Consider the following 15,204-nt stretch of genomic DNA (forward strand, 5'->3'; position numbering starts at 1 on the left):
ATAGTAGCGATCCTAGTGGTTAGCAACTATCTATGAATGCATATTTACTACATATTGAGCTTCGTGACTATATACTAGACTGTGCTATTACTACATTAGGCTAAACGTAAAGCATTACGAGATGTTAGTAAACTGTTAGACGTGTACACGCAATAATTATCATCAGGTTCATTAAAAAAAAATGTTCGCAGACATACGTGGATTCAAAGATTGCCAGCAACTTACTGCGAAATTACGTAAGCTAGGAGACATGTCATTAGGCAATAATTCATACAATTCCTTGCCGGTTTTACCTGCAATTTGAAAAATGGTATTTTTCTGTATGACTCGGCTGTGTGTTTGAAATGTTATAAATTGATTGGACTGCATTTTCAAATAGTAGTGATTGTGGGTTGGCTTTTCCATTAACAAATATTATTCTTGTGGATTCTTCAACTTTTCTATTACAATCTGCACAACAAATTATTAATATAAACCATTTTTAACCAATCTTATGTTAAACTCTTACCTGTAAGTTTATGTTTGTCAAAATTCTTCTTATTTTGAAGATCAAAGTGCCGTCTGATATCATAATATTTTATGTAAATCTCAACTGAATAGTTGAGGCATTGAGTTTTACCTTCATTCGTATTAACAAAATAATCTTGTTACCATACTTCTTGATATTAAAAAGAAACCTAGAGGAGAAGGTGATAATATGGGACGGGGTTGTAAAATGGGACACGGCTGTTTTCCTGAAATTAGTGGCACTATCTGTTACATACAGTGGCCTATATTCCTCCTCAGTTAGTCTTTGTCTGCAATGGGATGCAGTGAGTCCATTGAGTGACAGTTATGCATGAGAGGGTGTCATGTTCATTACGCCAGTGTTAAAAGTTTTTGCAGAGTTTGCTTTTTCTCGGCTGTTACGCAGTAACAAATTAAGGTAGAGGAATTATCTTTATGCGTAAAAGAGTAGGAGGTATAGATTTGAATTGCCCAGCATCATGGAAATCAAATGCCATTGTAAATTAAATTTATCCAAAGTTTTATGTTAGGGCCTATGGTATGAGTGGTGGTGTTGTGGGATGGGTTGTTCCATATTACAACACTAGCCGTACCCGTGTGCTCCGCTGCACAGTTAGAAATAAATATAAAGTAATGACATAATTAAAATAGGACGTTTGATCCAGGGAACATCCGTGTTTGATAGAAGAATAAATCGTTTAATATGTTACTTACTTTAAATTGTATTTAAATAATTAAAATGCGATCATTTTGGTCCAGAGACCACTCATTTGGTGCAATGACAATTCCTTTAACATGTTTCTTATTTGTTATTACATGCAACCATAGTTTAATGAATGTACAAAATAGCCTATTAAGTTTTCTGTGCATAAGAAGCTATTTTAATCTTACCTGTCCTCGATTTACTCAAGTTACTGTAATAACATTATAGCATTATGTCCATCTAGAGAAACTACACTTTCCAATGGTGAAATAATAATTAATTATACAAATCGGTTAATTTAGCATCCGATATTACTTCATATAAACACAGAAACATTCTCTTTATGCTATGTTTAATATCTTTCGTTTGTTGTTGTCCAAGGCCCCTTATAGAGGAAGTCATTTGTTCTTATTTCATTGCACCACCTTAGATGGCATTATTTTAATTTTAAAACTCTTTATCTCATTAAATATCAGTCCTATCAAAATTTTTCAAAGAATAAAACTTATCGGAAATCATTTTTAAAGAAACCTTTGTTATGTAACATTTTTTTTACAAAAATCAATAATAAGCGAGATATTTCGATTTATTTAGTTCAGGCCCCCTTATAACCTCCCTTTCAAATAAAGTATTTTGAATGCCATATAGCCTAAAATCTAAGTTACAACGAACTTAATTTATATTCCAATTTTCATATAAATCGGTTCAGCCATTATCGCGTGAAAAGGTAACAAACATCCAGACAGACAGACAGACAGACATACAAACAAAAATTTAAAAAAAGCGATTTTCGATTTCAGGTGGTTAATTATATATGTTAGGACCAATTATTTTTGGAAAATCGAAAATTACCAGAAAAATTTCGGCTACAGATTTATTATTAGTATAGATTACTGTTCCTGTGAGAAAAATATATGTTCAGGACAAAACTGATCTTAGAACCTTCTAATTTGTGTGTAAGGTACTGATAAACGTGCATGAAAGGTGTTGAGGAGGAAACCAAGGCAGTCACCTATGGAAAATGAACTTCATATTTTTTTTTATATAACTATCAAGGCATTGATTTCCATACGAATTCTGTGTCTAATGTGTTACCAGTGTTCATGTCTTAAGTAACGTATGTGATTCCATGCTTAATTTTTAGAATTTACACAGGCAGTTTGTCTGTCTCATATTGCAATCTTATTTTCTGGAAGTACAATTATGCGACATGAGCACTTTCTAAAACATAACACCTGATTCCTTGATACAATCATATTATGACTTTGCACACATAAGGAGAAATGATATTCCTATAAGGGATCACCTCAAATCCCATTTTTATTTTCGTTGTTTTCAAATTAGAGATTGCGGAAAAAGACTGTCCCTTATTACCACCTTCTCCTCTACAATTTATTCGCCATATCCCACTACTTTACACACCCCTGATTAGAACACTATAGTACCGAGTTCAACCTATGCTTGCTGTACGTACACACAGACAGGTGGAATATTTGTGAAGGGAGAAATGAAGGAGTGGTGTGAACAGTGATCATGCGGGAACATAGTGCCCATGCCTGTGTTTCTCTGAGAACCCCGAAATTTTTGGATTTGCAGCATCACTAATTGGAGAACGTATTGTATTACTATACAAATACTGTATAAGTAACGTCTGTTTTGGAGCAAAATTTCAGTTTAAATGTGTTATGAAAAGAAATTAACGTAACCTTCAAAGGAAAGGCCATTAGATTCTATGGTCTTGAGCCACCTTTCAGCAAGGCTTATTATGCCGTGATGGTACCAGTTTCTGGTTTTGTTGCGCAGAATTCTGTGATAACCATTTCAACGGCTTCCAAGTCTTGGAAATTTCTTAGAAAGTAGGCCATGGATCGAAACAGATGCTAATCTGAAGATGCAGTTCGATTCCTCCGAATTCCTGCATTTTTGCCATGGTTGTTCAAGCTGTATTGCGTCTCGTATTGATCTGTTGCAAGAGAATTCAATTCCGATCAACTAATGTGGGTACCTCTCTCTTAAATCTTCATCAACTTGTTCTAGCTGTTGAAAATTAAGATCCGTATCGACTGCACGTCCATTTGCAACAAATTCCCAATCAATAACCTCTTCAAAATTGCGCCAGACACATAACAAAACTTTGAGGTCGAACCGATTTTGTTTAACGACGACTTTGGCAGGCCGATGGGGATCGAGATACTGTTTTGAGATGTCATGGTTGCTATAATATACCTATTTTTCATCACACCTGACAAGTCTCCTGATAAATTTATAATCCATGGGATTAGCGATAAGCTGACCCTAAACATCCCTCTGCGTTGAGCTTGTTCAGGTGTCAGTTCATGAGGTACAGAGCTACAACTCCTGTATGATTTTCTAAGTGTCTTATTGTGACGATGTATAGTATCTTATGTAGCACCAAGTTCTAACAGCCTACGTGTACTTTTTTATGGACTTTCTTCCAAAATTCTGCGTGTATTCTCAATGTTTCATACCTTAGATCTTCCAAGATGTTGTAAATCTTTAATGTCTCCATTATTGAAATGCTGGAACCATCGTTATGCTACATGCTCAGTAACGACACCTTCACCCACGAATTCAAATATTCTTTTATAATCTTGTTTCCATCAGGACTCTAATCTGAAATTTTATCGCCTCAATTTTATATTTTTTGTATTAATATTATTGATGATTGTTACACGATCACGATCACAGTACGCAGGAATAATTATTATTATTATGATTATAATCATAGCATCCTGTAAATTGCAAAGCTCAACTACAGAAAATCATTAAAATCGTTTAACAGCAAACTTAAAAAACAGACATTACTTGTGAGTTATGAAATAATAGATATGGTGTCCGTAGTGATTTATCGTTCACAATGAGGTACAATGTCTCTACTAAATTTCCAAGATGTGTATAACCAAAGCCACCGTTTCTGGCGTGTGAAATAAGTAATGGGAACATTGAGAGCGAGTATCATATCTTTTCCAGAGTCTGTGGGCGTGAAAGCTGACAACTACTGCGATTGGCAGATTGTTGACGTCACATCTGTTTAGGAGGTGGTACCACTCTCAGCCGAAGTGGCAACATGCCACTGATTGGACAGTGTATTCAAGGACACACCCCAGAAACACAAAGTACGAGTGTTTTGCCTTTGACGCAGTCTATGTTGGGCGGTACTGTTCTCAACTGCACTGGCATCAAGTGCTCACTGGCTGGCTTTTTACTCAAGGACACGCGCCAGAAACGCTGGCACTGGCTGTAACACTGTAGGTCAAAACTCACCACGGCCGCTCCTGTTGCTGCGACTCCTGCTGCTCCTGCTGCCGCCGCTGCTCCAAATGCTACTCCTGTCATGCTCGACATACTCTTTTGTTTCTAGAACGAGAGGAAGTACAGTAAATGTGTATTAACAGTTCATCTGGTACATGAAAGTTTTAGATATCCGTATCATCTCCAAGAAACATTCATATTATTTTATTTATATAGTGTTCGATTTTTTTTATATTTAGCCTTTGGATTATTCAGTCGTAGTACATATTTAAGCAATATATATTAATAGGCTTAATATTTCGAAAAAAAAATGCTGTATACATATAAAGGTTGAAGACAGACTATCTGAATGGAAATTAATCACAAGAAGAGTACCGACAAGGATGTACACTTTCACCATAATTATTTAATGTTTATATTAATGAAATTACAAAACAATAGAAGGCTATCATTAACTATGGAATACAAATAAATAGAAGAAATAAGTTAAACTTATATTCATTGCGTTTCGCAAATGATAAAATTTTAATAGCAGAATCTGAAGATGGTTTTCAGAAATCCATTAAAATTCTGTATGATATAATTATAAAATTTTAAATGAAAATATCTATAGGCAAGACAAAATCATGGGATTTAAAGGTGACTAACCATTACTAGCAAAACTGTAATTAATAATAATATTTCAGAATAAGTCAATACTTTTAAATAGTTGGTATGTACTTTATATTATATTGATGAAATAGATTCTTTGGGGAAAAAAATAAACATTTCATTTAAATGTTACAGGAATTGTAAACAATACTTTCAGATCTATACATATAAAAAAAGGAAGTACTAAAATAAGGCTGCATAATGTTTCGGCAAACCAATCTTAGATATTATTTGTAACTTACAAATGAACCTTAAAACAACATTTATAAACAATCCAAGCTTCAGAAATGCGTTTTACGAGACAAACTGCTGGATTTACATGATGGGATAAGCAAAAAAGCTCTTGAAATACTACAAAATTGAAAATCACCGCCATGTTAGAACATATCAATAATTACAGAACAAAATGGATCGAACATGTTCGCAGAATGAGAAATTCAAAATTATCTAAACAAATCAACTACCGAGAAACATACGAAAGAAGAATAGAAAGACCGAAGAAAAGATGGCAAGAGAGCGGAACAGGCGACTTGGCTGAAATCCCTTGATAGGAAGATGACGACTCTACATTTCAAAATATTGTTCATTTCCATTTAACTTGGACATAAAATGCTGCTATTTCCTTCGGTATTACATATAGTTAAGTGTGATTTAGTGTTTTCTTTGTGATCACAATGGTGGAAAATTTTTGTTTTAGCTTGTTCTAGATTCAGAAACATTCAACATTTTATAATTACATATTAGCTTCATTATGATGAAAGGAAAGGAAAGATAACTTTGTATATTAAAACGTTAATTTTTTAGCATTAGTCCCTTTTTTCAGTTGCCGCATTGTTTATTATATGCTCGAAACTATTCTTGACCAGTGAAAAATACGAATTCACACTTAGAAGCGAGTTATTTTATAAAATCAGTGTAACAAGCAATATATATTACGAGTTGCTGAAACCTAATTGAACTACAATATGCATGTTCTATTTGGGAATTCAGTAATTTTATAATTTTCTTATTTCCTGCCTTCTAAGTAACATCACTTTCTGAAATGTTATTGTTGTCACTAATCCCGAAATTAAAACTGTCGTTAAGATTGAATTGTGAGTGGAGATCTATGGTCAACAAACACAGGATCACACTCCATGAAGGAAAAATTAGTAATCCAAGATTTAACATCAAAATTCGCCTGGGCAGCATTAGTAATCCCTTAGCAATAAAAATTAATGAAAAACAGGGAAAAATAAGTGATCGAAAAAAGTAACATCAAAATTTGCCTGGGCAGCGTTAGTAACGTCTCACCGATAATAATTCGTGAAAAGCAGAATAAAATAAGTGGTCGAAAATGTAATATCAAAATTCGCCTGGACAGTATTAGTAATCCTTTACCGATAAAAAGTCGTGAAAAACAGAGAAAAATAAGTGAGCGAAGATGTAATATCAAAATCCGCCTGGGAAATATTAGTAACCATTTACCGATAAAAAGTCGTGAAAAACAGAGAAAATAAGTGAGCAAAGATGTAATATCAAAATCCGCCTGCACAGCATTAGTAACCTCTCACCGATAAAAAAAAAATCGTGAAAAACAGGGAAAAATAAGTGATCGAAAATGTAATATTAAAATTAATCTGAAGAGGATTAGTAATCTCTCACCGATAAAAAAATTCGTGAAAAACAGGGAAAAATAATTGATCGAAAATGTAAGATCAAAATTTGCTTTGACAGGATTAGTAACGTCGCACCGCTAAAAATTGGTGAAAAAATACGGAGAAAATAATAATTGATCGATGTCATGGGTATCAAAATTCGTCTGGACAGCATTAGTAACGTCTCACCGATAAAAGCTGGTGAAAAAAATACGGGGAAAATAATAATTGATCGAAGATGTCATGGATATCAAAATTAGTCTGGGCAATCTTGGTAACGTCTGACGATAAAAATTTGTTTTCCATTGTGTGATTGTTTGGGATGAGATCATTGATACTCAGAACAGGATTATACTGTCAAGGTCAGCTGCCGAGAACAGTTGTGAGAACTGTACATGGGATTGGACTATTTATTTCTTCATTTGATAAGGACGTAAATAACGAAGTCAGTTTGTGGTAATGGGTTACAACCTTTGATCTCCCGGAAATCTTGTCTCCTTCGTACTTCATGTTGCTGTCCACTGGTATCGGTCCGAAGTCGTAAGTCATATTGTTGAGCAGCCTCCAATCCCAGGCAGGAGGGAAGATGGTGGCAGTTCGGGGGGCGTCTGGTATCACCTGCAGTCTGCTGGGGTCCAGTTCTCCAGGCTTGTTCCTGTAGTAACCTGGCGGCTTTCCTTTCTGTCAACATTATAATGTTCATGTAAATAAATATTAGCTATAAAACGAAACTATTGTTAAAATAAATGTATTTAAATGTGAACATTCACAATTAACGAGAAACTTGCCGGAGCCCGTGAACGGGAACGTGAAAATTAATTGTGAATGCTCACATTTAAATACATTTATTTTAACAATATTTCCGTTCTCGTTGTCGTTTCCGTTCCCGATTTATTGTGAACCAGTTTTTAGTCGTAGTGACATAAAAGAAATCGAAGACTTAATTATGAGATCAATAAACAATTCAGGCACATAAAAAGTTTTAGTCACCATGGCTACAAGCTGCCCGGAATTTGTCTACCCTTAATTTTTGCAATAAGTAGAACGCATTAAGATAGGCTACTTTAGATTTGATTAAATGTTTGAATTAACAAATGAAAAACGTAAGTGTCAGCACAAACTTGAAATAAAACAATAATTATTATGAGTGCGTGCTTTACGATTCTCTACACATAACGATGAATGACTATACATTTTTTAAGTGTTTCAAATGAAAAATTTCTCCTTTCTAATAAAATAGTAAATGTTTTTCTTTTCTAATGAAGTGTTGGCTTTCAAATTCTTCTATTAGAGCTCCAAGCGCCTAGCTTGGTTTTGTTTTCGCATGTTCACTAAACAGCAGAGCTGAATCGTATAATATGGTCGAGTGCCACCGATCTATACTACACTGTTGCGGGTCGCTTGGAGATTTTAGGTAACCAAACGCAGGACTCTGTTAATGAGAATGAAGCGGACTGTAAAGGTCCGAACTTTGTATGTGATGATAATGACTATGGAATGACGTTTTAATTGTTTATAATCAGTAATATTTTACATTAATTGTTTGAGGATTGTCGAACCACCAATAATACGTACTCTCTCCCGTATTCAACGTTTGGGGTGCATCGGCCAACAATCAAATTATTGTCGCTTCGTGATAAGAACTCACATACTCACCTAGTAGGCCTACAGTAATACGGGGTGTTCGCAAAGTTACTGTGCACTTCCACTGTAAACTGAAAATAGATGTTGAAAGTGATGTCCACGAGCATCAATGCAGACCTGAACTCATTTTATTTTCTAACTCTTTGACAAGTTCTTGTTGTTTAGGCAGCCTGTCATGGCTATTGTAGCTTCCAGTTAGTTAAGTGTGGATGGCCGATGTCGATACATTGCACATTTTGCTGGTGGTGTCAGGTCTGGAGAGCGTCGAGACCATAGATTTTTAAAGATGGTGCGTTCTCCAGAAATCTCAGTCAAAGGCTGTAGAGATCTGTCAGCTGTATGTAGTGGCGTTGGAACCATACGTACTTGCTTTCATTTTATTCAAGCTGGCCAATAAAATTGTACAGAACTAATGTTTCTGGAAATTTGTGAGAACAATTCTACTGCACTAATTCCGTATAGGCCTACTTATCGCCTTCCCGAAATAAACTCGACAAGAAAAACGCGTTTTTTTCTTAAAAAACCCAAGGCGTCTTCTTGATAGAATATAGCAACTGCGACAATAATTATTGTTGAAAAATAGGTAAAAGAAAAAGTTTATCTGGCTAGGTTAAGTGCACAATGACTTTTCGAACGCTCTGTATTATTTTACTTAATCTTAGATGTGAAGGTCTAGTGTTAACGAAGCATATATGCATGATTTTCTTAGCAATAATAATAATAATAATAATAATAATAATAATAATAATAATAATAATAATAATAATAATTATAATAATAATTATAATTATAATAATAATAATAATAATAATAATAATAATAATATGGTTCATAAATGGAAGTGCGAAACATTATTATATAAAAGTATTCTGTGGTCCTATTAGCCCCAGCTCTCCTTCTATTCTTTTGTTCGCAACGTGGAGGAAAATAGGTGAAAACTATCACTGATTGTCCCCCTCTAAAAAACACATTAAAAGATAGCTGTTATGCAGTGAATTAGAGCATTTACGTTATCCAAGGCATTCTCGTCAGCTCCGGCTTCCACCAGGAGGTTGTAGATGTGTCCGCCATCTTTGATCGCAGCTGCGTAGTGGAGTGGCAGTCTTCCCTCGTTGTCAGTAAGGAGGGCAGAACTGGGATTGCGTTGAACTATGTCCTCCACCATTTCTGTTCGCCCCAAGCCAGCTGCCTGGTAAGAACATGGAAAAACAGCATTTTTCAGTTTGATCTGTAACATGGTATTCTGCAAAGTCTCGGAGTTATTGTTGAATTGGTATGGATCATATTTTGCCAGTCATATAGCTTATTTTGTATACTATGTTGAGAAAAAGGGCAGTCCTTCATTTATAAAAACGAATCAGTTAAAAAACACCTGATAAAGATGTAAACATAAATGAGCCCCAAACGCGCAGTGCTTGAAATCGCGTTAAAAATAAGCAATATAAAAGAAAATATGGTGCAAAAGTTACATACGCGCACACTTACAAAATCCCGCTAAATTAAAAAGGATTTAAGGAAATACAACGATTGTGTGAAACGTCTGTACTCTTATTAAAGTAATAAAATACTTGAAAATCAGTGGCAACAATACCAGTTTTCAGCTCCCCTAGCGGTGACTAATGTAAGCTGGTAGTATGAGATGGAGTGGTGCTTGATATGTGTTATATGCAAGTTATGAGCAGAGCTAGGAAGTTGGTACCAAAACTGTTAAGTTATGTGAGCTTGGACTATATCTTTACCGAATGAAAAGTAATAGCGCAACTCTCAGTGTCAGTGAACCAGAATGACAAACATGTACAGCCGGGTGGTAACCAAATATGTGCTCCAGTCGTCCACAGCCTTAGAACAAGAAAATAATAAACGAATAATATATAAAAAAACAATAATTTGTAATTATAAACTTCGTAAATCCCAATCTACATACGCCTACATATAAAAATAACATACAAAGTATACAATTATGATTCTGGCCTCATTATAACAAATAACAATAAACATTTTCATTTTATCAAAAGAAATACTACTTTTATGTTCAAAAAAAAAAAAAAGAAAGAAACAATATTTCTGTGGTGTTCGGGTAAAGGGGTATAAGTCATTTTTTTGTCCAGGTGGAATTTTGTTCCCCAGATGAACACACAAGTTAAATTATACAAGTGGGTGTGCAAAAATCAAAGAATACTAGCAGTTGATGTGTTTTATTTGTGTAGAAAATTATTTGTAATAAGGGTTCCAAGTTTAATTTTCATTTATCTCCGAACTCATTTTTATGATTTATCTCCCTTTACCCAAACACCACGGATTTGTACTTTGAAAATATTCGTTCTACGTCTAAGACGTTACTGGAGCAAATCTGAAATATGATACAGTATATCATACTATCATCAGGTGAACAACTACTTTGTGAATCTAATAGTGTATCTCGTATGTGGCACATAATATTAAACCATAATTGTTTTCAAGAAAACTTTTCATTTCTATCGTAATGACAGCTAGGAAGTTCGTATCGTAATTCCGAAGTTGAACTTGGACTGTAACGCAACCGAATGCATAGCAGCACGAGACGTCACCATTTAACGAAGAATAATCGGGAAAAAAATAAACGTGTTACACACTCCTGTTTGCATAATTATTTAATAACAGATTCATTTACTTTTCTGGAATCATATATAATATTAATATTACGTAAATAATACAATAATAACAGAGTAGTTCACTTTGCTCAGAACCTAAAATATTAATATAAATTACAAGACTAGAGTGAGTTAGATAAGAGGATAGATAAGTGACAGGAGACCGAGTAATATGACAAGGTTAGAGTGGGTTAGATGAGGGGATAGATAAGTGACATGAGACCGAGTAATATGACAAGGTTAGAGTGGGTGAGATGAGGGGATAGATAAGTGACATGAGACCGAGTAATATGACAAGGTTAGAGTGGGTTAGATGAGGGGATAGATAAGTGACATGAGACCGAGTAATATGACAAGGTTAGAGTGGGTTAGATGAGGGGAGAGATAAGTGACAGGAGCCCGAGTAATATGACAAGGTTAGAGTGGGTTAGATGAGGGGATAGATAAGTGACATGAGACCGAGTAATATGACAAGGTTAGAGTGGGTTAGATGAGGGGATAGATAAGTGACATGAGACCGAGTAATATGACAAGGTTAGAGTGGGTTAGATGAGGGTATAGATAAGTGACAGGAGACCGAGTAATATGACAAGGTTAGAGTGGGTTAGATGAGGGGATAGATAAGTGACATGAGACCGAGTAATATGACAAGGTTAGAGTGGGTGAGATGAGGGGATAGATAAGTGACATGAGACCGAGTAATATGACAAGGTTAGAGTGGGTTAGATGAGGGGATAGATAAGTGACATGAGACCGAGTAATATGACAAGGTTAGAGTGGGTGAGATGAGGGGATAGCTAAATGACATATGGATTATATGACATCGTCACTTTTTCTTGTTTTCCGATTTAGGCCTGTTCTAGTAAATAAAAGAAACAATATCGTTATGCTTGATAAATTCTCATGTTTTAAACATCGTGCTATAAAGAAGCATACTTTTTTGGGCATTTTTTTTTTCATCCAAAAACATCATGTACCCGTCTCATACAGAATTCTGTGTAATGCATACTTAAGCCTAAATTAATAATAATAATAATAATAATAATAATAATAATAATAATAATAATAATAATAGTGAAATACAATGAAGGTAGAGTCTAGTCTCAGTTTACAAAATTCGCGAGATAAGGCGGATGACAGTCATGATAATTTAATGTATTTGAAATTGCAGAGTCAGAAGACGAATACAACAGGATCGGACGGGAAATGTACTACTGTAGAGTTATTGCTGTGAGCCGTCTTCGAGAGGAAAATTCCCGACTTCGATGAATACGAAAACTGCACAATGTAAGTACGTATGGTTAGAACTCTTGTTCTATGTTTTGTTAGTAAGACATGCTAGTCAAGATGCCGACCTTGTTGTATGAGAACTCAGTCTGAGAATACACTTTCTCAAGACATTACAGCATTGTGGACCGTGACATCCTTCTTATGTAGTAGTGGAGTTTTATCTGCTGACCGTTATTCTGTAAACAAAACTTGGGCGGGCAGTATTGATGACATTTATATGAAAGCCTTTTCATTTCTCTTGGAAATTTGTTACTATCAGTCAGTTTATCGACGACTGTGCTTTGGAATTTTGCAGCTACTCATTGTTGATGAAACATACAGTTTTGTGCAGCTGGTTCGTTTCATTTTAAAAGTTGAATCTTCAAAAGTAAAGTTTGCAATTTGATAAATATTTTTACGTAGCTTGCTACAAATGTTATACTCTTCCTCTACGTTCGTAAGTAAAGTAGCAACGTAATCCAACGGCACAGATAGACTATAAAACGCAAATCAAGTTTGCAATTTGATAAATGTTCTTGGATAGCAGGGGAAGCTTTAGGGGTAATGCCCTCGAGTCATGGCACTGCCTAAATAAAATATAATTAAATTTTATTTTTAACTTACACTCAGAGCGTTATAAGATCACAGATGATATAAAAAATATGGATTTATCATGGAGTGAATCCAGCAGAACATCGCTTTGAACTACCGTGCCGCGCCGTGTCAAAGTAACAATGCCGTTCGCCCGCTCATGCGCTGCTGTATGGCTGTACACTATAGTCCCGTCGCTCTTATTTCCGGCAGCCAGTCGCGTTGCAGGTCGGCTACATTTAAACGTGTGAGTCTTGTGATTCGCTCCTGATGACGTTATGCATTTCCTAAGGCTCGATAGATACTTAATATAATCGCCCGCCATTTTGCCTCTTTCGTTGGCGTTTGAAGAAAGCACAAGAGGACGATATTTGCTGCAAAATTATTTTCTCAATTACAATGCATTTGATTTATTATCATAGGAGCTACGACATGATAATATTTAATGGTGTGGCAAATAGATTCCTCGTCTGGTAGCTCGGCAGCGAAAGAACAAAAATGGCGAACGGTACTACCTACCTAGACTTTGTAGAGCCTTCACTTTCTAACGTGTAAGCAAAGAGGAGGAGTCACGCTGGGAATAACAACGTCGCGACTATAATCCTTGTCATTCGAGCCATTGCCAACGTCCCGTCGCTCTAATTTCCGGCAGCCAATCGCGTTTTAGGTCGGCTACATTTAAACGTGTGCGTCTTGTGATTCACTTATGAAGACGTTATTCATTTCTTAAGAGTCAATAAATACTTAATATAATCGCCCGCCATTTTGGCTCTTTCGTTGGTGTTCGCACAAAGCACACGAAGACGTTATTTGCCGCTCAATTATTTGCTGAATTACAGTGCGTTTGATTTATTATCATAGGAGCTATGACATGATTATGTTTAACGGTGTGGCAAATAGATTCCTCGTATGGTAGCTCGGGAATGAAAGAACAAAAACGGCGAACGATACTACCTACCTAGACTTTATAGAGCCTTCACTTCCTAAGATGTAAGCAAAGAGGAGGAGTCACGCCGGAAATAACAGCGTCGCGACTTTACCTCTGTATGGGTATGCGCAGAAGTGTTTCGTAATCCATTCGATGGAGTTTCACGGTGGTGCAAAGGTCAAGGGGAAAGGTCTTATCCGTGCCATTCAGTTGACAACTCGATTCGAGGTGACAGCACTAAATAACGAATATTTATTCCATGCCATGGCTGACTTTCTTCCCGGCAAATACGTTATTGAAAAGAGTGCGAGCGTAGGGAAAACAGTGCGGTATCTGGCGTCATACAGTATAATTATGCATGTAATTGTACTGTGTCGATGAGAACAATAAATTATGAATAAAATAAATACTCCATTATAAAATACACTTTCTTTAACATATGAAGATAAACAGAAAGTAAATATATATGGAAAGATTAAGTCTAGATTTGAACATAAATATGCAAATAAAAGGTGTTAAAATGTTTATGCAAAAATAAATAATTTGTTAATGTGATATTAATAAATGAATGAAATCGCCTATTCATTAATTTTCTTCTTATAAGAAAGATGTAATAATTACTGTAAGAACTGTATTGGCATATATTTTAATTCTGCAAACAAAAAATAAAGAACAGTAGACTATAGATACCTTGTGCAGAGGATTCAAACCGTTCTGGTCCTTGCTGATGAATATCTGGGGCGGGACGGGATCTGCAGTCCTTTTTTGGAAAGTTTCTTCATCGTTGTTGACAACTGAAGCGTGGACATCTTTTATTGTACCCTGAAAAAAAAAAGGAGTTCATATTGGAGAATTGCGATGCAACGTTTCAAATATTTTACTTAGACCGCGATTATAATCCATCTCCATAAATATTTCGTTATAGAGCTTAGAATTATTTATCTAGAACTGAAAACATTATGTGCAAGTAAGGTTATGATGCAATTTTGTACACTACATCAGTGGTTCCCAACTGTTGTGTCGCGAAATTTTGGAATTGAAAAATAATTGTTATGCCATCCAGAAAGTCTCTTTACAACGCATTTTTTGATATGGTACATTTTATTTTGAGACAGACTTTACCAATGAGACGTGAACACCTGCAACAATGCTCAGTTTAATTTTTCTGCCTGGAGATAATTCGAATGAAAGAGAACACCTGCAACAATGCTTAGTAATTCGTTTACTCTTCCCACTTAGTAATAAACATAGTATAGAGCCTTCACTTTCTAAGGCATAAGCAAAGAGGAGAAGTCACGCCGGAAATAACAGCGACGCGACTATACATAGAAGTTACCTACTTTTTTCTAGCGGAACGCGTTGGAACTGCGT

The 15,204-nt window shown here is 35.4% G+C and overlaps 2 protein-coding genes across 3 annotated transcripts in view; one reads left to right on the forward strand and one right to left on the reverse strand.

Annotated features, from left to right (window-relative positions):
• Nucleotides 1–15,204, forward strand: part of LOC138696227 (tRNA wybutosine-synthesizing protein 4-like) — a 302,346-nt gene that overhangs the window by 72,812 nt on the left and 214,330 nt on the right. Inside the window, exon 2 of the mRNA XM_069820914.1 lies at nt 12,217–12,332. The gene's annotated coding sequence lies outside the window, so the exon portion shown is untranslated. The remainder of the gene's footprint in view (nt 1–12,216; nt 12,333–15,204) is intronic.
• The window catches only part of LOC138696216 (uncharacterized), a 131,295-nt gene that overhangs the window by 42,386 nt on the left and 73,705 nt on the right, over nt 1–15,204 (reverse strand). For both annotated transcript variants that reach the window (XM_069820884.1, XM_069820875.1), the window contains exons 7-10: nt 14,524–14,655; nt 9,425–9,604; nt 7,243–7,452; nt 4,496–4,588 (exon numbers count right to left, since the gene is read on the reverse strand). In XM_069820884.1, coding sequence (XP_069676985.1) covers nt 4,496–4,588; nt 7,243–7,452; nt 9,425–9,604; nt 14,524–14,655 — 615 coding nt within the window. The remainder of the gene's footprint in view (nt 1–4,495; nt 4,589–7,242; nt 7,453–9,424; nt 9,605–14,523; nt 14,656–15,204) is intronic.

The sequence above is a fragment of the Periplaneta americana genome, chromosome 1, assembly GCF_040183065.1.
Source record: "Periplaneta americana isolate PAMFEO1 chromosome 1, P.americana_PAMFEO1_priV1, whole genome shotgun sequence".
Lineage (NCBI taxonomy): Eukaryota > Metazoa > Arthropoda > Insecta > Blattodea > Blattidae > Periplaneta > Periplaneta americana.